This window comes from Corythoichthys intestinalis, chromosome 18, assembly GCF_030265065.1.
Source record: "Corythoichthys intestinalis isolate RoL2023-P3 chromosome 18, ASM3026506v1, whole genome shotgun sequence".
Lineage (NCBI taxonomy): Eukaryota > Metazoa > Chordata > Actinopteri > Syngnathiformes > Syngnathidae > Corythoichthys > Corythoichthys intestinalis.
The window spans coordinates 38,670,072-38,694,142 of record NC_080412.1 but is presented as its reverse complement, the minus strand read 5'-3'; the positions used below and the strand labels follow the sequence as shown (position 1 = coordinate 38,694,142).

The 24,071-nt window shown below is 38.6% G+C and overlaps 2 protein-coding genes across 4 annotated transcripts in view; one reads left to right on the top strand and one right to left on the bottom strand.

Annotated features, from left to right (window-relative positions):
• The window catches only part of proser1 (proline and serine rich 1), a 31,935-nt gene extending 21,010 nt beyond the window's left edge, over positions 1–10,925 (bottom strand). For all 3 annotated transcript variants that reach the window (XM_057820929.1, XM_057820932.1, XM_057820930.1), the window contains exons 1-6: positions 10,438–10,925; positions 9,992–10,057; positions 9,832–9,900; positions 8,179–8,273; positions 7,983–8,076; positions 6,218–6,328 (exon numbers count right to left, since the gene is read on the bottom strand). In XM_057820929.1, the coding sequence (XP_057676912.1) occupies positions 6,218–6,328; positions 7,983–8,076; positions 8,179–8,273; positions 9,832–9,900; positions 9,992–10,057; positions 10,438–10,482 (480 nt within the window). In that variant the 5' untranslated portion in view covers positions 10,483–10,925. The remainder of the gene's footprint in view (positions 1–6,217; positions 6,329–7,982; positions 8,077–8,178; positions 8,274–9,831; positions 9,901–9,991; positions 10,058–10,437) is intronic.
• A 239-nt stretch (positions 10,926–11,164) lies between these two features.
• On the top strand, positions 11,165–23,782 carry vps36 (vacuolar protein sorting 36 homolog). The gene is made up of 14 exons (XM_057820025.1): positions 11,165–11,341; positions 11,462–11,530; positions 11,600–11,670; positions 11,765–11,879; positions 12,025–12,114; positions 14,866–14,952; positions 15,106–15,138; positions 15,241–15,318; positions 15,389–15,523; positions 15,598–15,663; positions 15,756–15,820; positions 19,058–19,142; positions 22,060–22,136; positions 23,514–23,782. The coding sequence occupies exons 1-14, from the start codon at positions 11,246–11,248 to the stop codon at positions 23,593–23,595; spliced, it is 1,149 nt and encodes a 382-aa protein (XP_057676008.1). The 5' UTR covers positions 11,165–11,245; the 3' UTR covers positions 23,596–23,782.
• The last annotated feature ends 289 nt before the right edge of the window (positions 23,783–24,071 follow it).

The window sequence follows — 24,071 nt, the reverse complement described above, 5'->3', positions numbered from 1 at the left end:
CTGCAAAGTCTCATTGCTTCAAGAAGCTTCATTTGGCCATAACTGCTCCCTTGGGGGAGACAGTCAACCTCTACTGCCACCTGCTGTCAACACTATTGTCATTCAACATGTCAGGGACGCGGGGCAGGCAGGTGGTGTGGACCCAAATGCAGGGAAACAAAAAACGCAGCAAGGCAGGTGGCAGTGAACTCAAAAAACGTAATAACTAACAAAATCACAAAGTACAACCAAAAGGACTAGGCATCAAAAAGGCAATGTTCAAACAAAACTTACTTAATAGGAGGGACGGGTACACGAGGGCTTGGACAGGACTTGACTTCAAAATTGACAATGACGCAACAAGGAGTGAAAAGAAACCGGAAGCTTATATACACACACACAGACAAGGGGTAACGACACAACGAGGAACAGGTGAGAACAGGAGGATGCAGAATGGAGGATATACTAGGAGCAGTCACAACAGGTGAAATCAACGGGCAATCACAGGGACAAGTCACATTAGGAGAAAACAAACACAAAACCTAACACAACATGCCTGCTAGCATGCATTGCAGCGCTACAGATGTAAATAACAATCAAAATTCATGTTCTGTGCTAATTATTTCTTCAGTTTTTCATTACCAGTTGTTTCATTAATTGCTAGCTCTGGTAGTCGGTAACACTTTATGTGACAGTGGCGCCATAAAACTGTCATAAGACCATCATAATTATGACATGACACCCATTAATGAATGCCTATGACAGATGACATTTTGTGTCACTGGCAAATGATCTCACTTTTAAATAAATGTAAAAGATGCGAGCTGGACGTAAATGAAGTTAATAACAGAATTCAAAATGTCATTAATGCCCATTATAATGTCATGTAATAATTATGATGGTCTTATGATGCCACTGTCAAAGAAAGTGTTACCTATTAACCTAAATAAATCAACAAATAAGCCACACTGGACTATAAGCCGCAGGATTCAAAATGAGAGAAAAAAGTAGCGGCTTATAGTCTGAAAATTTCGGTACTTACTTCCTATATCTAGTAACTATAGGCCTTGCCAATAGTTATAAGAACTATGTTCGAATATGGGGACTGTGTCTGATATGAACTGCTGTGACGTTGTACTCTGCGACAGTGAGGCATTATTTACTCGCCACACCCACGGCTAGCAAAATAAAACCGCAAAAACTAAGCTGAACCGTCGAGGCAACTATTACATGTTTGAAGGGAAAAGTGACCATTGGCGTACAAATCCAGCGTCTAACGATGTGACTGGAAGAGCACACAGATTTAGTACACGGTAGTTTTTTTTTTTTAAACTCATTTGCTCCCTAAAAAGTATAAATACTAGGGCTGTCAAATGATTTAAATTTTTAATCGAGTTAATTACAGCTTAAAAATTAATTAACCGTAATTAATCGCAATTCAAACAATCTATAAAATATGCTATATTTTTCTGTAAATTATTGTTGGAATGAAAAGATAAGACACAAGACAGATATATACATTCAACATATCGTACATAAGTACTGTATTTGTTTATTATAACAATAAATCAAGATGGCATTAACATTAATGACATTCTCTTAAAGCGATCCATGGATAGAAAAACTTGTAATTCTTAAAAGATAAATGTTAGTACAAGTTATAGAAATTTTATATTAAAACACCTCTTAATGTTTTCGTTTTATTAAAATTTGTAAAATTTTCAATCAAAAAATAAACTAGTAGCTCGCCATTGTTGATATCATTACACCATGCTCACTCCCCAAACCCATAAAATTATTTGGACCCAAGCGCCAGCAGAGGGCGCCAAATAACAAAAAACAAATAACAAATAACAAGTAACAAACTGACATTACACTTCTGTCATTTTAATCTGAGCGGGGCATGTGCGTAAATTGTAGGGCTGCAGCTATCGAATATTTTAGTAATCGAGTAATCGACTGAAAATTCTATCGATTAATCGAGTAATCGGATAAAACAAATATATTTTTAGGTGAAGAGCAATTATACATATACATGAGAAAACAAGACATTTCATCTAATCTTGAACCATTTTCTGTCAATCAATGTCTTTATTTTCGATGTATATTGTTGAAAACAGCCAACAATTGCATCTCAGATGTAACAGAATTAAAAAAAAAAAAGACTAATTCACTGCTTTCACTCAAAAAACTTTAAGATCTTATTAAAATATATATATATATGTATATCTTACCTAAAAATGCCGTTACGCTTGATAACACACATCACTTAAAAGTTAGGATTTTTTCCCCACGTGTTTCAATTGAATTTCTCTTTGTGTCAAGCCATTTTTAAGTTCTAGTTAAGTTTTAAGTTAGTCTAAACCAGTGGTCTCAAACCGGTCCTCAAAGGGGCGCAGGGGGTACTGGATTTCATTCCAACCAAACGAGACAAATACCTTTTCACCAATCTGGTTTCTTACAAGTGTAATCAGTTGATTGCAATCATGTGCTGCTTATGTTAGTAGAAACCTCATTGGTTGAACTGTTTGTGCTGGATCTGTTGGAACAAAAACCAGGACCCACTGCGGCCCTTTGTGGAGTCGGTTTGAGACCGCTGGTCTAAACTGTAAGTCCTGATAGGATTTTGAGTTTTTGCAGTGTTCAAAATAAATGTATGATACAGGCTGTATTGGAGCACATTAGGGACCAGTGCTACTTGGTGTTTTATCCAGCAATGACTACTGAGCTAAAATTGATAGTTAGCATTATTGAGTTTTTATTTTACACCCTCATCACTCCACAACGTTATGTTATGTTAAAGTATGTAAGACACGTTAGCCACGCATCGACAGTGGTCATAATTAATTGACACCTAGCCCTCCGCAGGGCTAACGTTACGTGAGCTAGTAGCAACAGTAACGTTAATCTTATTTATTAGCACTTAGCGCTCTTTATTAGCGCTTAGCGCTGTACTGCTTTAAGATGGCGGCTGTTTACAAACGCTGCCCAGACGCGGCCGAGTTTGTCATGTCGCATCTAGTTCAACATACATGTGATCTCTATGAGATGCACCAGACACTACCTGTTACCAATGTAGCATTGTGCGGGCTAGTATTTAGCAACGTCAGCGTCGTTTGTGGCGGCTGTCGGCTGCGGTAAGTTTTTTTTTTTCCCTTCTTCCTCTCCGCACGTGACAGCGCGTTGTCCCACATTAAAAGTGGTCCTAGCAAAACGTGATGCTTAGAGCTGTCAAAATAAACGATTACTCGAGGTGAATAAAATTACTCGGATCAGTTTTTAAACTCGAGCTACTCAAGTTGCTCGAGTACTCGTTTCAGCTCTAGTTAATTGCATCAAATATTTTAATATGATTAATTTAAAAAATTAATTACCGCTCGTTACGGCGATAATTTTGACAGCCCTAATAAATCTGTTCTATTTTTAATTGTTTTAGTGTCCCAAAGACTTATTTATACGTCTTTTACAGACATCTCTGGGTTCTGATTCAATTTAGCTCCAAAGCACAAAGCTGAAAATCAATTTTAAAGCATTAAAACTGGCCACTGGAGAGCAGTAGCGCATTTGGTAAGACCCGCAACCCGATTCAACGGCAACGAACGGCCAAGCCGCACGGCCGGGCGCCGGCGGAAGACGACCGAATGGATGCCAGGCGGCGGACGACCGAGCAGAACAACTGGTAGGACGCCTGGAATGCCAGGCGCTGGACGACCGAGCAGAACGACCGGGACCACTAGTGCAGCGGACGATGCCTTTGAGTCTGTGCTGCTCGCGAGCAGAGCCCACAGAGACTCCAAAAAATTCATCTTTATGAGATAGACGGCGATGAAGGAAAAGTTTAACAGGCTGTCGCGGCCACAACAGCGTCATCTTTCAGTTAGTTATGTGTATATAAATTGTTACTTTGCTATCAAAAGCTCTATTTGTCTTGTTGTTTATCTTATTTTGTGAAAGGAAAACATTATTCAGATGTTTGGGATGTACAGTGCCTTGCAAAAGTATTCGGCCCCCTTGAACCTTGCAACCTTTCGCCACATTTCAGGCTTCAAACATAAAGATATAAAATTTTAATTTTTTTGTCAAGAATCAACAATAAGTGGGACACAATCGTGAAGTGGAACAAAATTTATTGGATAATTTAAACTTTTTTAACAAATAAAAAACTGAAAAGTGGGGCGTGCAATATTATTCGGCCCCCTTGCGTTAATACTTTGTAGCGCCACCTTTTGCTCCAATTACAGCTGCAAGTCGCTTGGGGTATGTTTCTATCAGTTTTGCACATCGAGAGACTGACATTCTTGCCCATTCTTCCTTGCAAAACAGCTCGAGCTCAGTGAGGTTGGATGGAGAGTGTTTGTGAACAGCAGTCTTCAGCTCTTTCCACAGATTCTCGATTGGATTCAGGTCTGGACTTTGACTTGGCCATTCTAACACCTGGATACGTTTATTTTTTAACCATTCCATTGTAGATTTGGCTTTGTTTTGGAGCATTGTCCTGTTGGAAGATAAATCTCCGTCCCAATCTCAGGTCTTGTGCGGATACCAACAGGTTTTCTTCCAGAATGTTCCTGTATTTGGCTGCATCCATCTTCCCGTCAATTTTAACCATCTTCCCTGTCCCTGATGAAGAAAAGCAGGCCCAAACCATGATGCTGCCACCACCATGTTTGACAGTAGGGATGGTGTGTTCAGGGTAATGAGCTGTGTTGCTTTTATGCCAAACATATCGTTTTGCATTGTGGCCAAAAAGTTCAATTTTGGTTTCATCTGACCAGAGCACCTTCTTCCACATGTTTGGTGTGTCTCCCAGGTGGCTTGTGGCAAACTTTAAACGAGACTTTTTATGGATATCTTTGAGAAATGGCTTTCTTCTTGCCACTCATCCATAAAGGCCAGATTTGTGCAGTGTACGACTGATTGTTGTCCTATGGACAGACTCTCCCACCTCAGCTGTAGATCTCTGCAGTTCATCCAGAGTGATCATGGGCCTCTTGGCTGCATCTCTGATGAGTTTTCTCCTTGTTTGAGAAGAAAGTTTGGAAGGACGGCCGGGTCTTGGTAGATTTGCAGTGGTCTGATGCTCCTTCCATTTCAATATGATGGCTTGCACAGTGCTCCTTGAGATGTTTAAAGCTTGGGAAATCTTTTTGTATCCAAATCCGGCTTTAAACTTCTCCACAACAGTATGTTCCTTGGTTTTCATAATGCTCTCTGCACTTTAAACAGAACCCTGAGACTATCACAGAGCAGGTGCATTTATACGGAGACTTGATTACACACAGTTGGATTCTATTTATCATCATCGGTCATTTAGGACAACATTGGATCATTCAGAGATCCTCACTGAACTTCTGGAGTGAGTTTGCTGCACTGAAAGTAAAGGGGCCGAATAATATTGCACGCCCCACTTTTCAGTTTTTTATTTGTTAAAAAAGTTTAAATTATCCAATAAATGTTGTTCCACTTCACGATTGTGTCCCACTTGTTGTTGATTCTTGACAAAAAAATTAAATTTCATATCTTTATGTTTGAAGTCTGAAATGTGGCGAAAGGTTGCAAGATTCAAGGGGGCCGAATACTTTTGCAAGGCACTGTAACTAAAGCAAAAAAATAGCTGTGTGTAAGTCAAAGTTATGTTTGAAATGTATGCTTTCACAAAAAGCTCAATTTCTCTGTTTTTTCATCAGAAATTGGAAAATTGCCCAAACTAAGCTATTTTCTAAAGAATGGAAAAATATATTAACTTACTTTTTTCTGCTGAAAGAAGAGAGTCTAATCTTTCTTTTGGTGGGTTCCATGTTTATATAGCAATAGAACAGAATTTTCTGTGGGCATTGCAGAATTAGTCAAAATCCAGTAAAACGGCTGGGAGCGAAGGGCCTTGCTCCGGTGAAAATGGCTGGGATTGAATGACTTAAATACGGCGGCTCCTCGAGACATGCGCGTATAGAAGAGGTATAGCGGCTGATTTCAGCAAATCACGAAACATCTACACCCAACTGATAGTCCCTAACTCAGAGTAGGAACGAAAATGGTTCTCGCAACCTGAGGTTTCGGATCCCTATTTCCTACGTGTGCGAACACGCAAAATGACATCATTGTCCCTGAAAAGGTTCTAGGAACTGCAAATAGTTCCTACAGATCGAAAGTGACTATAGACAACAGATCAAAAGTTTAAACTGAGAGAAACTATCATTTTAAGGGAAAAACATGGTCATTTTGTCTTCAAAATACTTACTGGGAACGTTCCAGTAACCAGACTGGGTCTGCCTTTTGGATATGGATTTCCGGGTATCATACCGCAGGACGAAATCATTGCAACAGGGGCCTTGCACCCAACCTTGCATACCTGGTGAGAAAAAAAATGTGTCAGTATATTCGGTATGTATGTAGAGATAAAAAGCGATAACAAAAAATTAATTTATTCATCTTCTGAACCGCTTATCCTCAAGAGCCACGAGGGTGCTGGAGCCTAGCCCAACACCTTAAACTGGTTGCCAGCCAGTTGCAGTAACAAAAAATGGTCTTTATGGAATGAGGGAAGAAGCAAGAGCAACAAGAGAAAATGCAAACAGCACCCAGAAAGGTCAGTGTCAAGATTCGAAACCTGAACCTTTAAAATGTGAGGCAGGCATACCAACAGTAACCCAGTCCGCTGTCCCTCACTTTACATCAGCACTTCTCAAATAATGGGGTGCGCCCCGCTGGGCGATGTAGAGGGTGGCGCATGTGACCTCAGGGAACATACTGTTTTTGCTGTACTTGAATAAAGTGTATTTGCAGATCCACTCAGTGGGTGAGAGTGGTGCTCTTATATTCAGAGTGTGTGGAGTATTTTTGAACCAAACAAGAGCACACAGCAAAGAGCACTGGAGATATGAAGAGCGAAGACAAGGAAATATGACGAAACGTTTGTAGCGCTTGGCTTTGACTTTTAATACAGTGGGAGACGAGTAAAGACCAGTGTGTTTACAGTAGGGCTGCAGCTATCGATTATTTTCGTAGTCGATTAATCGATTAACTAGTTAGTTCGATTAATCGAGTAATTGGATAAGGAACATTAAAAAGGAAATTAAAATACCTAAGCTGAGCTTCAAACAGTATAAAAAAAATAAATAAGGATCTATGTACAACAAAAGAAAAATTGGCTAACATACACACCAAAAGTCCGCTAGCTTAAACGCTAATAAAATGCTAACTTTTTTTTCCACAATGCTCTTAACAAATGGTTCAGACACATATTCCCACAAAAAAAAAAAAAAAACGGCTAAATATACCTGTAAACTAAATTACGAATGCATTAAAAAACAATTAGCTCAAACAAAAGCCTATGTTGGTCTTAACATGGAGCAGCTGGATTCAGCCATGTGAAATGAGGCAGACTAGAGGGCAGTGTATCCACCAAAATCAGTAAAACTAAATGAAAACCCTACAGAACAAACCATTACAATGTCACTTTAATTAAACGAATACTCAATGCAGCAAAATTCAATTCGAATCTTTTTTTCTAATCGAATACTCGAGTTAATCAATTAATCGTTGCAGCACTAGTTTACAGTGTCTAAAAAATGTTTGCAGTGGACAGCAGGAAGCCAAATCAATTAAAATGTCACTTAAAGACACCAATCACATTAATAAGCCGTTTGATTTTTTTTAGGGCAAAGACGTGCTGAATATCGCCAACAATCGTCCCGCTTTGTCAGTGAGCCAGCAAGCACTGTTAGCCTCATAAAAGGTGGCATAACAAGTTGCTCAGTCCAAAAAAAAAAAAACACACACACCATCACAAAGGCGCCGATACTGCCTGCAGCAAAAATAAAAACTGTCCCTCTGTCCAATGACACTGTCGTTTTTGTTCCATTAATGTTTGTTTGTTTACATCTTCCTGGGGGTGGGGGGGGGCGTAACAGAAAATAATTGAGAAGCACAGCTTTACATCCAACACGCAAAATTGCAGTTAGGGCTTTAATGTTGACAAAAAACATGTTAAATTATTCACGTACTTGCTCCAGGATCCTACGAGCACGCTTTTTCTCCGACAGGTGTATGCGAAACAAATCTTCCACGGGACGAAAATTTTGGGCATCAGCGATGTTCCTGCGTAGGAATTACGGAGAAACAAAGCAATTTCACTCCTAAATGAACTACACAGGATGATTGTACTGATATGCAGAGTGATTTGTTAGCTCATGCACTTACAAAGCGATCAACTCCAAGACAATAAGTCTGTCCTTTGAAAAGGTGAAGCAATTCAGAATGTTGGCAACTTTAGTGGTGGAGATTGCGACCATTTTCTACAAGAAAAATCATCCATTAAGTGTGGCAAACAACAAAATACAAGGCAATAATTTATACATTGTTCCAGATGAGTAAGTAAGTACTAGTGTAAGTACTTATTAGGGATGTCCCGATCCCATATCAGGGTTTCGCCTAGGATTTTTTTGAAGCTGTGGTGGTGGTGGGCTAAATCGGAGTCGGACAGTCACAACATGTTGTGCTGTGGTGAAATTGCTTCATATCATGAAATGAGATTTTTTTTTTTTCCCATTTATTTTTTTCCGATAAGAACCAAAACAAATATTTATTTGAAATATTTTATTAGCCAGGCTAAATTCATCGCTCTCAGCTACGGTAGATGAACGTAAAATGCGTAGTTGATTACAGCTACTCACAGCTCAGTCTTTTTTTATCCCTTTTCTTTATTTGGCCCTAATACCTACTACATTACCACAACAATAATAGTTCGTCTGTTTACAGACCCTCGTCCGTTGACAACTTAAATATTTTCTTAATACTTCAAAAGACTCATCTGAAACTACAACCAGTGATATCAGTAACGAACAAATGCTACGCAAGTACGCGAAGATTCGGGTCAAACACACGCTGTAAAGAACTTAAACGTTATGTCAATGTCAATACTAAGCTCATTTTTACAGGCTTAAACCAGAATTACATTCTTTAACTTGAAATACCTTCCTGTGGATTTTTCTTTCAATTTCCAACTCCGCACAACCGTCGTCAGGCACAAGCTTGCAACAGGAGAACCGGTGTGATTTTCAAAATAAAGCGTGTAAAGGAACTATTTTTATTTGACGTGCTATTTCAGACGACTTCTGGCAAATAGAATGTAAATAATGAGCTACATATATTCAATTAGACTTTGTACAAAATGGATGCAGTGAATTATTCTAACCGACAGGTGGCAGTAAGGCAACGCAAAACGTCAACTGGTTTCCCAGACTGGCGCATAAAGCAGCACAGACATATTATTAAATTATACAAATTATAAATTAGAATGTAAAAATGTATATAATTTGCAAGACGTGGCAGCTTTTATTTTGATGTGGCGGTGCGCCACAATCTTTAATAGTAGTGGAAACCCAGCATATTTTTGCACCCGAGTTCAAGCCACCGATACGAGTCCCGAGCCAAAACCGAAAAAAAGTTTTCGTTTTTTTTTTTCATTTGAACAAAAGTTACAAACATGTTACAGTTCTTCCTTTTATGCTTTTTCCAGGAGAGTTGCAGAGTATAAAACATTTTTGTTTGTTTGTATATTTTGGACTTTTTCATTGCATTTCTGGATTATTTTGTTACTTTTTAGTCCTTGAAAAAAAAAAAAGATATATATATATATATATATATATATATATTTTTTTTTTTTTTTTTTTTTAATTAAGAACCGATCCTTTTCACCCGATTCTGATCCTCTGAAAAATGGCTCTATCGGCACCAATTTCCGATCTTGTTATCGGATCAGGGACATCCCTAGTCCAGTATAAGTACTTACATATGTATAAGTAGTACAAGTAGTTTTTCTTAAATCAGGTTGACTAATTGATATGTACTTACATGCTGTAAAGCTTTTACTGCTTTAATTTGAGGTTCTGCCCAGGAGAAATATTTCAGTATGTCCATGACCTGCAGGTGTTTTAAAAGGCATCTTACAACTTCGTCATATGTTGCTTAATAATGCAGTTCAGTAGAATTATAATACAAAAAAGGTAATTACCTGTTCGCTGGAGAAGTATCCATGAACCTGCTCAATGGCTTTAATCCGTTGATCGGTCAGGACACACTGAATAGATATAGAATTTATTAACAGATTTAAGGTCCAAATCACAACAACACAATACAAGGAAAATATCAGAATTAAAAACAAAATGATAATAAAAAAGTGAACTACAGTGATTCAGCATTGGGTTTCTTAGCAAACCACTTTCAAAAGGCACCAATACCAGTGCTTCCAGAATTCAAACGACTAATAAAATTAAACTTCAACGTCCTTAAAACAGACTCAGAGTCATTGTATGCCACTTGCAGTCTCTGAAAGCTTGCTTTATTATCATTTGAACACAGATGCGCAGTGTAGGTAATACTACAATACATAATAATAATAATACACACTGGCTCAATCAGAAAGCTTCCATTGTGATATGACTTGGCGGCCGATTTTACCTTTTTTATTTCATCCAAGACGATGTCAAATGATTTCTTATCCATGATGATGTTCTAAAAAATCAGTCTGTTTTGAACTGTGCCTCAATCTACTACTCACTGTAAAACTGATTATTTATGATGATCTAAACTGTGTGCGACCAAACAACGCTGGCCTGGACATGCAACTAGAAAAAAGCATATTTTAAAAATATCTGTTCATTTGACGCAACAAAAAAAAGAGAAGCCACAATGCCGAGTGGAGTGCAAACCTGCCTGCATTACATCCCTAACAACAAGCTACTCAACTTAGCGTCCTAATTTAAGTGTATAATCAAACTAAAATACGATATGCATTTGGGAAAAATCCTTTACTCGTACTATTTATTTGATTTATTTTAAACCCGATACGAGAAAATATTAAAATAATAGGATATACATAACAAAATCAAGAAAAACGAAGAGGGTGATAGCTCCGATGCTAGCGAAATGACATCTGGCGTTAGCACGTCAACACATTCAAGGACCTAATTTAGGCAGCACAACAGAATGCCGGTTAGATTTTTTTTTTTTTTTTTTTTTTTTAAATTCCAAATTGGAAATTTAAGCCTAAAAAGTTATATATATGTGTGTGTATAAACTTTTTATTTTCATTTATCACAATAAGTTCGATTGATATTTTCGTTAAACTTTTTAAAATAAAAGAAGAAGATGCCGCCTTTTTGACAGGCAGTGCCGGGCATTTTTAGACGGTGTACAAACAGGAAGTAAACATAAAATGAGTGATTTTTAGTCGGTACTGTTGTGAGATTCATTCCACACACAAAAAATGGATCGCTTTTCGTGGTCTAATGGTCTTTTGGATATTAATGAAACTTTAGTAATTCAACAGCGCGGCGTCAGATTGTATGATGGCGACGACAAGGTATAGTTTTCTGGATTGAAACGATTAGTTCTGCCTGCATACACAAGATAATTGAATATGAAAATATCCTCAGATTTTGTGAATTGTCATGAAGTATATATTTTTTTTACCCTGATATAGGCTAAACTGGATATTGGAGTAGCTTTGCTAAGTACTCATCGCCTAATTTGGAGGGACGGGAAAAATCATGTAAGGGAGCCAAGAATTTAACCTTCCCATGTCATAATGGGACTCGTGAATATGTGTTATTTTTCATAGGAATGCTGCATTTCCATGCCATTGTCAGATATTATATTTTTTGAGGAGCAAGCTGCAGGAATAGGAAAAAGGTGATTATCAGTTTAAAGTGAAGAGCACAATGTATCCGATAATATATTTTGTTTGTAAGAAGAAGTGAATAAATTTTGTTCTCGTGTGTTGTAGTGCAAAAATTGTAATACACCTGCATCCAGCATCTCCTAACAAAGAGCAAGGACCCTACCAACACAGCAAGTTTTCTTACATTAAGCTCTCTTTTAAAGAACATGGACAAATTGAGGTAAATCCCACATTTTAAAATACCGGTAGTTCACCTAGTCTAGCCCTCAAGTTATAGACCCAATTATCAATATATAAACACTTTATAAGACAGTTTTGCATAGCATGCGCTCTTTAAACAGCTATGTTAACTTTTTTAACTTTAGTTTTTTAGGAGACTAAATGAGGAGATGATTCAGAAGAGATGGGAGAACACTCCCCCTTCCCAATCCATCCCAACAGGAGTCGAAACACAGGTTAGAACAATTCCTTTCACTACCGTGGATTTTTAGTCTATGTTCAAGAATGACGACTCAACCAGCTACTTCAATAATCTACCACAAGATGGCAGTGCTGCTTCCACTTCAGTGTCAGTGCCAAGTGTCCTTTGAACATATCTGTGTTAAAATGTCAATTGACCTGAGATCCCCAGGTCCCAGGGTAAAAAAAGAATCCTAGCTAACCTGTACCCGGCACTAATTAGCTATGAAAAATATGATTTGAAAATATGATTTCCTGACCCATGTATCGACTCACAAATTATTCAATTGTACCCAGATTAGTGATCTGTACCTAGAGATTACTGAAGTTTAGGAATCTTTGGGTACATTTTACTTAACTGCGTGGCTAGTTAAGTAATCTGTAGGTACAGATTACTGAATTTTAGTAATCTATGGATACAGATTACTAAACTGTGGGTACTGGTTGGTAAACTAAGGTACACATTAATAAATTGACAGTTTTGTTATATGTACCCAGAGGTGGGTAGAGTAACAACAATTTTACTCAAGTAAGGGTAGTGTTACTTCAAAATAATATTACTCAAGTAAGGGTAAAATTAGTCATCAAAAAAAAATTGTACTCAAGTACAAGTGAAAAAGTATCCCGTGAAAAGAATACTTAATTAGTAACATTTTGAGTGACTGCTTGTGTTTTTTTTTTGTTTTTTTTTACAAGGGATTTTTCTCTCAGCACAAACTGATCGATATGAACTTTATTGTTATAATGTACTGTATAATAACCCATTACATAAACACATTAAACCAAAGAAATTAAAGGAAAAAAATCATTAAAGAGAAAAAAAACAGTAATGAAGCATTATTCGTCCAAAGAGCATGAGTGCCCTGCCCTCTAGTGGAGAAAATAGTTCCTAGTTTGACTGGTGAATACTGTAGTTCAGGGGTGTCCAAACTTTTTGCAAAGGGGGCCAGATTTGGTGTGGTAAAATAGTGGGGGGCTGACCTTGACTGACGTCTTTTACGTAGAACAATATATTTGAGCAAATTTTAGCAAGCCATTCTGTGTGTCACGTTTGCTTTATTATTTCTTCAATTAATAATTTCAACAATGTCGCAACTAGCCTTTGTGGCATTCTCTTTCGACTCTCGGGCTCTGGCGAAATACTGCTGCTGTGAAATTAAACTACCTTCACGTTGCTTCAATTTCTCGCTGAGTATCTTCCCTGTAATGTTGTCGTACATGTCAGTGTGTCTTGTTTGGTAATATCGCCTCACATTGAACTCTTTAAAAACAGCGACTGTCTCTTTGCAAATGAGGCAGACACAGTTGTTGCGTATTTTAGTGAAGAAATAGTCCAATTTCCACCTACCCACGAAGCGACGGCCGTTGCAGTCAATTTTTTTTGTTTGTTTATTGTCACCATTTTAGAAAATTGGAAGTAAGCGGTCAAACTTACTTTAGAATGCTGCTGCCTTTTAGTGGGTAAATAAGTAGCAGCATTTAGTGTGTAAGCTACTTCATATGCTGGCAGCAGTACTGCTGACCAATTTATTACGTTTGTGTGCGGGCCAGATGTTATTGATTTTATGACAGAGGTTGGGGGCCAGATGAAATTTGACCACGGGTCACATTTGGACCCCGGGCCGGACTTTGTACATGTCTGCAGTAGTTCCTTCATAGTTGCTATGATGAAATTAAAAGGATCATATATCCGGTTTTCTGTGGTTAATCGGTGCCAAATAAAAACTGGGAGAGAGTTTTAAATCCGCGATTTTGATTCATGTTGAGGGCAGCGCTCTATGTCAAATACTTAATATGTTACGGTGCTTTAACGACACGTGATTGAACAGGCTTGCGTGATCATAGAACAGCAAGCTTGCGTCTGATTGGTGTAATGGAGTCATGTGATTATTGTTGCGACTTCTTATTGGTCAAATTAGTAGTGCTACCCTTGGCAACAGCATCGCTAGCAAAAAAAAAAAAAAAAAAGTAATATGTAGAATAAAGAGGAAAAATGTAACAACTCTTGTGTAGCCCAAAGTAGCTGAGTAAGAGTAGCATTTTTCCTTCACAAATCTACTCAAGTGAAAGTAAAAAGTATGGCTTAGTAAACCTACTTTTAGAGGTATATTTTTCTCAAAATGTTACTTAAGTAAATGTGACGGCGTACATGTAATGCGTTACTAACCCACCTCTTTATGTACCCATAGTTTACTAATCTGTACCCACAGTTTAGCAATGAAACGGAATTCACCAATTTGGTTTGGTGGAGACTCCAAACGCCGACAGACCAAGCAAGTAGATGTAAACTTGACAAATTTCGTAAATCAGCAGACTGGTGTGCAGATGCTTGCTTGGTTTGTAGCTGTTTCAAACAGCCTGTTCGGAGTCTAAACTGCCTGTACAGATTACTACTGTACCCAGTTTTAGTAATCTATGGCAACAGATTACTAGTGGGGAAAATGACTAAACTACCTGCAGATTAGTAAACTCAACTGTACCCACAGTTTATTAATCTGTGTGTATGGATTTGTAAACTGTGGGTACGTATTACTACACTGTGGGTACAGATTACCTATGAAAAATACTTTTTTCTACTCTGGATGACATGCTATTTAATTTTGACTATATTCATGGATTCAACGGTATAAAATGATCCCCACAAGAGACACGTTTAGCAAGCAGCAACTCCAATTTGTTCCCCGTTCTCTCCCTTCCTTTACCCTGAGAATGTTAACATTTCGTCCCTTTTCATTGTGCTCTTGCAGTCAGGAAGGACACGCGCAGTCGGGATTGTTGGCATTGAGCGGAAGATAGAAGAGAAAAGGAAAGAAACGGACAAAAACATCTCAGAGGTGTTGTAAAATGTCAGGTCTAAAGTTGTGGCTAAACCAAAGCAAAATGCACAAGCAATTAATCTGTTATTGTTGTAAATAAAGAGGCCAACTAAAACATTTTTCATTGCATTGTGGCAATTTTGTGCTTAACCAGTTTATTCCCTTTTTTAGGCGTTTGAAGATCTCAGTAAACTGATGGTGAAGGTGAATAACAATACATTTGTATTGCATTTTGTGATTCATATATTTATGGAATATAAACAGTTTTATGGCTTTTACTGAGTGCTTGTATTCTCTGAATGACAGGCCAAAGAGATGGTGGAGCTTTCCAAATCTATAGCTAACAAGATAAAAGACAAGCAAGGGGACATCACAGAGGATGAGGTGATAACTGAAGGTAATCACATTGGACACTTGCACGTATGATAACGTCATGTTTGTTTCTGCCTTAAAGACCATCCGCTTTAAGTCTTACTTGCTGAGCATGGGTATCGCTAACCCCGTCACCAGGGAAACGCATGGCTCAGGCACACATTACCACATGCAGCTGGCTAAACAACTAGGAGATATGCTCCAGGCCCCTCTGGAGGTAAGCATTAGATACCACTTAAACTGCCATTTTACTAAAGCCCTTACTTGTTTCATCACGCACGCCATTCGCAGGAACGTGGAGGCATGATGGCGCTTACCGAGGTGTACTGTCTGGTCAACCGGGCTCGAGGCATGGAGGTAATTCTGTCACTGAAACAAACACAAAGAAGGAAAAATGAGTTTTGCTTGGAGAATTCAGAATCAGTGATGTGTTTATCCGCTTTTCGCAGCTTTTATCCCCGGAAGATTTGTTAAATGCCTGCAAGATGTTTGAGTCTTTGAAGCTTCCATTGAGGTGAGTTGACAATATATTGAAAAGGTACAGTCATGTGAAAAAATTACGACATCCTATTAAACATTTAGTACTTTATTAAGAAATGTTCACATATCTGATCTTGTTTTTCTTTATCTCTGGAAAAGAAAGTGCTTTAATAGCAGGTAAACAACATAAATTAACATTGTTTTACTTATTAAGCCAAATTTATCAACAAAAACACACATCTAAAAAAAAACTAACTGAGGAAAAAGTTAGGACACCCCACCACCTAATACAGTGCCCGCCATAATTATTGGCGCCCCTGGTTAAGATGTGTTTTTTAGCTTCTAATAATTTTTTTTAATTCAAATAATATGGGACCTTAATGGAAAAAAAGAGAAAAATCCAACCTTCAATACAAGTGCATTTATTCAGTGGGGAAAAAATCCCACATAAAGAAAAACATTATCTGACATCAAATAATGTGTATCACAATTATTAGCACCCCTGGTGTTAATACTTTGTACAACCCCCTTTTGCCAACAAAACAAGGTCTGGGGACTGAGATGGCCATGGGAGGAGCTTGATTTTGTGTCTGGTGAACCATTTCTGTGTAGATTTGGCCATATGTTTAGGGTCATTGTCTTGCTGAAAGACCCAGTGACGACCCATCTTCAGCTTTCGGGCAGAGGGCAACAGATTTTGATTTAAAATGTCCTGGTACTTCAACGCATTCATGATGCCATGCACCCTAACAAGGTTCCCAGGGCCTTTGGAAGCGAAATAGCCCCACAGCATCACAGACCCACCCCCATACTTCACAGTGGGTATGAGGTGCTTTTCAGCATGCGCATCTTTCGTGGCACGCCAGACCCACTTAGAGTGTTTGGTTCCAAAAAGCTCAATCATGGTCTCCTCTGACCAAAGCACACGGTCCCAGTGGCACGCCAGACCCACTTAGAGTGTTTGGTTCCAAAAAGCTCAATCTTGGTCTCATCTGACCAAAGCACACGGTCCCAGGCTTCAACTGGCTTCAACTGTGACTGTGTGCTTTCATATTCATTGTTATCACTAGAGGGCAGTGTATCCGGCCAAATCAATAAAACTCAATGCAAACACTTTCAAAACAAACCATTCCAACACTACTCTAAATAACTCATTCACTCCCAGCCATTTTCACTGGATTTTGACTGATTTGTCAAGGCCCACAGAAAATTCTGTTCTATTGCTATATAAACATGGAACCCACCAAAAGAAAGATTAGACTCTCTTCTTTCAGCAGGGAAAAAGTTAGTTCACATCTTTTTACATTCTTTAGAAATCAGCATTAGAAAATAGCTTAGTCTGAGCAATTTTCCAATTTCTGATGAAAAAACAGAGAAATTTTGTAAAAGCATACATTTCAAACATAACTTTGACTTTAATACAGCTATTTTTTGCTTTTGTGACATCCCAAACATCTGAATAATGTTTTCCTTCCACAAAAGAACATAAACAACAAAACAAATAGAGCTCTTGATAGCAAAGTGACAATTTATTTACACATAACTAAACTATTGAACTGAGAGATGACGCCGTTGTGGCCGCGACACCCGGGGTAAACTTTTCCCTCATCGCCGCCATCAAGATGGATTTTTTTTTGTCTTTCTTTTGTGGTGACCACTGCCTGTTCACCTGGGGAACTTTTGTGGGGCATGTTGTGTTCCTGGGGCGAACTGGTTTGGCCGTGAGCATTTACGGCTTAGTAGCGGGGGACGCGAGCGGCCGAGCACGGCAGCGCGAGCTCTGCTCGACGAGCAGCACGGACTCAACGGCATCGTCCGCTGCACTGGTGGTCCCGGTGATTCTGCTCGGTTGTCCAGCGCCTGGCATCCTGGGCGTCCTCCCGGTTGTTCTGCTCGGTCGTCCGCCGCCTGGCATCCTGGACATCCTCCTGGTCGTTGCACTTAGTCGTCTTCCGCCGGCGTCCTGGCCGATCGTTCCGTTGAATCGGGTTGCGGGTCTTACCAAATGTGCTACTGCCCTCCAGTGGGCAGTTTTATTGCTTTTAAATGGATTTTCAGCATTGTGCTTTGGAGCTAAGTGGCATCAGAGCCTAGAGATGTCTCTTGTGGAAAAAAAACGTAAAAGACGTATAAATACGTCTTTGGGACACTGAAACAATTAAAAATAGAAGGTATTTATACTTTTTGGGGAGCAAATGAGTTAACAAATCGCTCATAGACATATTGTCACAAAAAAAAAAAAAAAATGCTAAATATACCTCTGAACTAAATTACGAATACATAAAAAGTCATATTGTTCTAACAAAACTTACCTTATGTTGGTTTTAACAGGGAGCAGCTGGATCCAGCCATGTTAGAAGAGTTATGTCATATTCATTGTTATCACTAGAGGGCAGTGTATCCAGCTAAATCAATAAAACTAAATGCAAACACTTTCAAAACCAACCATTATAACACCCCTCTAATTAAACGAATCCTCGAAACAGCAAAATTTTACTCAAAGTTTTTTTTCTAATCGGATTACTTGAATCTATTAATTGTTGCTGCACTCGAGTAGTGTCTACGTTAGCTCACTGACTGCCATTGAGGGCGCTAGACATTCAATTCATTTTGACTAAACATGACGTCCAGCGCCATCAATGTCACTGAAACCAGAGCATTCACAGAATGATTTTATTACTGCTAGACGTCCAATCCATTTGAAGTGGGAGGGATGGCAGCGAATGAACGAATGTTCATTCGCTGCCATCCCTCCCAGTTCAAACGGATTGGACGTCTATTAGTGATGAACTCATTCCAATTCAACGTCGAAGCATGCTTTGGTTGGTTCTGGTTTAAAAATTAGTCACGATATGTTTGTTTTATGAATCTAGTCGCTCTAAATTTAAATAACTTCAATTCGGTTTGATGGATTAGTCAAAGGCTGTCCCCAAAATGTGTTGATGCTTTTATTTTGTTAAAAAAAAACATGTAAATATGTACAAAAATATACATTTATCTTGCTTGGTTTAGAGCACAAAAACCTTCTGATCCTCCAGTCGCCCAGAGTTGACCTACACAGAAGAACCAGCCAGGCTTTTCCTGTCAGGCTTCCTGTTTTTGAACGCGTTGACACTTCCTGGCACTTCCTGGGATTTTGTACGAAACATTCCCTGTTAGTGTTACGTGCTGCACCTTCCCTTAAGTGTCCAAAAAAAAAAAAAAAGACAAATGGACTGACAAAATATTCTAAACTCATTCTAAAATGTGACGTACTTTTATCTTCATGTAGGCTGCGTGTATTCGACAGTGGCGTGATGGTGGTCCAGCTGCAGTCTCACAGCGAAGAGGAAATGATCGCCTCAGCGTTAGACAATGTGAGCTCCACTGTTCCAAACACGCCGCAGGCTTTGGTTCCACATCCTTGAAAAATATGACACTATAAAACTGCCATTTTTATCCGGGATGTCATCGATAGGATGACGTGATTTGAAATTGCATCAAAAGATCGGGTTTTTAAAACGTATTTATTTATCTTTAAGTATTAACATATTGGCTGCCTTTGACGGTGAGAAACGTCCAACTGATTTTGACTGGGAGGGTTGGCAGCCAGCCCTGCAGTTAGACTAAATTGGATGTCTATTGCCATCAATGGCAGTGAAACTCAATTACTCAATGCCAGCATTCACAATTGAAATGGATTTGATGTCTATAATTGTCAGTAGCAGTTAATGAGCTATAAGCAACAAAAAAATGAACAAAAAAATATTATAAACAGAACTTTTGACCTATATGGATTTATATAAAGTACTTAAACATATTTTTAACTATATATATTTACAATAGCCCCCGTTAGTACGTTATATGTCTGTATATGTGTTCAAATGGGGGGGGGGGGGGGGGGGGGCAGTTGTATCATGTGCAAATTTTTCCTTAAAGGGGAAGTTATGAATTTTTGACATTAGTCTTAATTTCCAAGGTAGGGAGAGTTTAATGAGTTGCCTGAGTTGGTTTCAACAAATTCATTGCTGTTTGTTGATCACTTGTTAGTTGCAGGGCTTCGGAGTGGCTAAGCTAGCGCGAGTCAACGGTACTAGCTAGCATGCCAATAAAAAACAACATATGCACGTATGAGAATCACCCATGCAATCAATAGTGTTGGCTAGGGTGACCATATTTTGATTTCCAAAAAAAGAGGACACTCGGCCTGGCCTTGAGATGCTTGAATTTTACTCGAAGTTCACTCAAAGATGCCCTATATCACTTTAATATATTTAAAATGTGCCTCTTCCATCCGGATAGAAAAATTCAGTTTCATTTAAAAAAAAAAAAAAAAAAAAAAAAAAAAAACATAGGCCCATTGCCATATAGTATATATTATACACTATATGGAAATATTTTTTTACTCAACTGGTTCCCCAACAGGCTTTATTCTTCCTATAAAATAATCAAACCTTAAAAAAACAACAAAAAAAACGAATGATGATTAAAAAATGTATTTTTTTTTTCTGCATTTTATATACAGTGCCTTGCAAAAGTATTCGGCCCCCTTGAACCTTGCAACCTTTCGCCACATTTCAGGCTTCAAACATAAAGATATAAAATTTTAATTTTTTGTCAAGAATCAACAACAAGTGGGACACAATCGTGAAGTGGAACAAAATTTATTGGATAATTTAAACTTTTTTAACAAATAAAAAACTGAAAAGTGGGGCGTGCAATATTATTCGGCCCCCTTGCGTTAATACTTTGTAGCGCCACCTTTTGCTCCAATTACAGCTGCAAGTCGCTTGGGGTATGTTTCTATCAGTTTTGCACATCGAGAGACTGACATTCTTGCCCATTCTTCCTTGCAAAACAGCTCGAGCTCAGTGAGGTTGGATGGAGAGTGTTTGTGAACAGCAGTCTTCAGCTCTTTCCACAGATTCTCGATTGGATTCAGGTCTGGACTTTGACTTGGCCATTCTAACACCTGGATACGTTTATTTTTGAACCATTCCATTGTAGATTTGGCTTTATGTTTTGGGTCATTGTCCTGTTGGAAGATAAATCTCCGTCCCAGTCTCAGGTCTTGTGCAGATACCAACAGGTTTTCTTCCAGAATGTTCCTGTATTTGGCTGCAGCCATCTTCCCGTCAATTTTAACCATCTTCCCTGTCCCTGCTGAAGAAAAGCAGGCCCAAACCATGATGCTGCCACCACCATGTTTGACAGTGGGGATGATGTGTTCAGGGTGATGAGCTGTGTTGCTTTTACGCCAAACATATCGTTTTGCGTTGTGGCCAAAAAGTTCAATTTTGGTTTCATCTGACCAGAGCACCTTCTTCCACATGTTTGGTGTGTCTCCCAGGTGGCTTGTGGCAAACTTTAAACGAGGCTTTTTATGGATATCTTTGAGAAATGGCTTTCGTCTTGCCACTCTTCCATAAAGGCCAGATTTGTGCAGTGTACGACTGATTGTTGTCCTATGGACAGACTCTCCCACCTCAGCTGTAGATCTCTGCAGTTCATCCAGAGTGATCATGGGCCTCTTGGCTGCATCTCTGATCAGTTTTCTCCTTGTTTGAGAAGAAAGTTTGGAAGGACGGCCGGGTCTTGGTAGATTTGCAGTGGTCTGATGCTCCTTCCATTTCAATATGATGGCTTGCACAGTGCTCCTTGAGATGTTTAAAGCTTGGGAAATCTTTTTGTATCCAAATCCGGCTTTAAACTTCTCCACAACAGTATCTCGGACCTGCCTGGTGTGTTCCTTGGTTTTCATAATGCTCTCTGCACTTTAAACAGAACCCTGAGACTATCACAGAGCAGGTGCATTTATACGGAGACTTGATTACACACAGGTGGATTCTATTTATCATCATCGGTCATTTAGGACAACATTGGATCATTCAGAGATCATCACTGAACTTCTGGAGTGAGTTTGCTGCACTGAAAGTAAAGGGGCCGAATAATATTTCACGCCCCACTTTTTAGTTTTTTATTTGTTAAAAAAGTTTAAATTATCCAATAAATGTTGTTCCACTTCACGATTGTGTCCCACTTTTTGATTTTTGACAAAAAAATTAAATTTCATATCTTTATGTTTGAAGCCTGAATTGTGACGAAAGGCTGCAAGATTCAAGGGGGCCGAATACTTTTGCAAGGCACTGTAATCTGTTGAAACCCACTCCACTGACTAATTAAATGACCGCTAACTCAAAAATTAAGCCAAATACCAAAAATTCGGAACTTCCCTAATTTTTGTAGGTCTGTAAACTTTTCCTGACTACATCAAACTTTCTTCTCCCTTATCAGGTGTCTGAGAAAGGGTCTGTAACAGCAGAGGAGTTCGCTAAACTGTTGGGTCTCTCTGTGCTTTTGTCTAAGGAGCGGTAAGTGTCGTATAGATGCAGCTGAGAACAACAAAACATTCTAGCATGGACAAATTTTCCTCACAAGTTGCATGCGTTAGCAATTGCTATAAGACTGCAAGGGAAGATCAGCTTCCCTTAAAGTGTAAAAAAATAAAATAAGTGATCAAACTTATACTATTGTGTGTACATGTCATTGACTAACTATGCACTACAACGCTTCTTATAGCTGGTAACGACGCAGCTTTCTTTTCATTCGTTCGCGCACCTTCACAGTGCTTTAAACAGCGTGGACGCAAGCAGTTTCCAAAGCAGTGAAGCGAGACGAGTAGTGCTGTAACGATTAATCGATTCACTCGAGTAATTCAATTAGAAACAAGCTTTGAATCCAATTTTACTGCTTCGAGTATTCGTTTAATTAGTGGTAATTAACTTAACATGGCTAAATCCAGCTGCTCCCTGTTTAGACCAACATAACATTTAGGTGATGTAAGATTCTGTTTGAGCAAGGGTATTGTAAAAAAGTTAGCATTTCATTGCAATCAAGCTAGCGGACTTTTGCCATGCAAGTGAGCCAATTGTTTTTTGGGGTTTTTTTTGTACTGAGATCGTGTATTTTTTTTTTTTTTTACACTGTTTGAGGCTAAGCTCAGGTATTTATAATTTACTTTTAAATGAAAGTGCAAGTCTGCATTGTTTGAAGAACCACTCAAGAATTTTATTTAGTTTTCGCATTTAATGCTCTTTTGAAAGTGCAATCTTATCCTTATCCTTTGTTTTACATCTCCTAAAATTTATTTTATTGTGCAATGCATTAAATGTTCCTAATCTGATTATTCAAACTAACTAGTTGATAGATAAATCGACTACTAAAATAATCGATAGCTGCAGCCTTAGAGACAAGTCATTGGTCAAATGCATGAGCTTGTCCCGCCCATCGGACGCTGGCTCGGCATGCCCTGACTACACATGTTATGCATGATGATTGAGTGATCTATCTGCGGCTGAATCTGTTTTTGATTGCTAGCGAAATGAGCGAATTAGTGATAGTGTGATGGAAACGTCCATGGTAGCATATATTAATTTTAGTTTCATCATCCTAATCATCCTAGCGGCTTTCTTTGTTAAAAATCGACTATCGAAAAATCCAGCATATTTTTGCATGGTTTTTTTTCTATTGTAGCTGCGTATGTTTAGAGACTTGACTTCTGCCACTCTAGTTTCTTTCCCTACCGAGCAGCCCCTCCACTGTCATAAAACACTGACAGGCGGACACACTTTGAAAAACCAGGATCTGCCACTGGTTGCATGCGATGTCAACATTTCGAATTAAGTTTACGGAAGTTTATTTGATTCAATTTTTCTTTGTATGTTGTCAATTTTTCTCTCGTATTACAGTTTGCTACTGGCTGAGAAGATGGGCCACCTGTGTCGCGATGACTCTGTGGAGGGTCTGAGGTTCTATCCAAACCTCTTTTGACATGTTTCCATTCATACTATATTAGATATAAAATGTATCAGAACTTTCACTCAGAACGACTCCTCTGTTTGATACCATATCATGAAAACTGTATGTTGAAAAATGTATGCTGTCTTCCTTTATGAATGAACGTGTATGAAAAGTCATGTAAATAAATGCCACCTAGGCAACTTTTATGAATGACGTATTTACTACTGTGGGTTATTTTCATTGCAAGAAAAGCTTTTGAATTACTTCTGCAGAGGTCAAATCAAAGCATGCTGGCCACTAATTAAATTTGCCTGCCACGTGGTTTAAATAGCTTAAATGGGAGCTGAAATGAAAATGGGTTTATCCTAATAAGGTCTAAATGTACAAATTACTATAGGGTAAACTTAATGAATTATAAGTGCATTTTATACATACTGTATGTGCAGCAAAAACTGGGATTTCTAAGCAGATGCTTGGGAATTTAACAGATAAATGACAATTACTTC

Bases quoted from the DNA above. Each gene is read 5' to 3' on its own strand.
- vps36 (XM_057820025.1), top strand. From the start codon at position 11,246: ATGGATCGCTTTTCGTGGTCTAATGGTCTTTTGGATATTAATGAAACT. The intron at 14,953-15,105 runs GTGTTGTAAAAT...TCCCTTTTTTAG, and splicing joins CGGACAAAAACATCTCAGAG to GCGTTTGAAGATCTCAGTAA. The intron at 15,319-15,388 runs GTGATAACTGAA...TCTGCCTTAAAG, and splicing joins GGGACATCACAGAGGATGAG to ACCATCCGCTTTAAGTCTTA.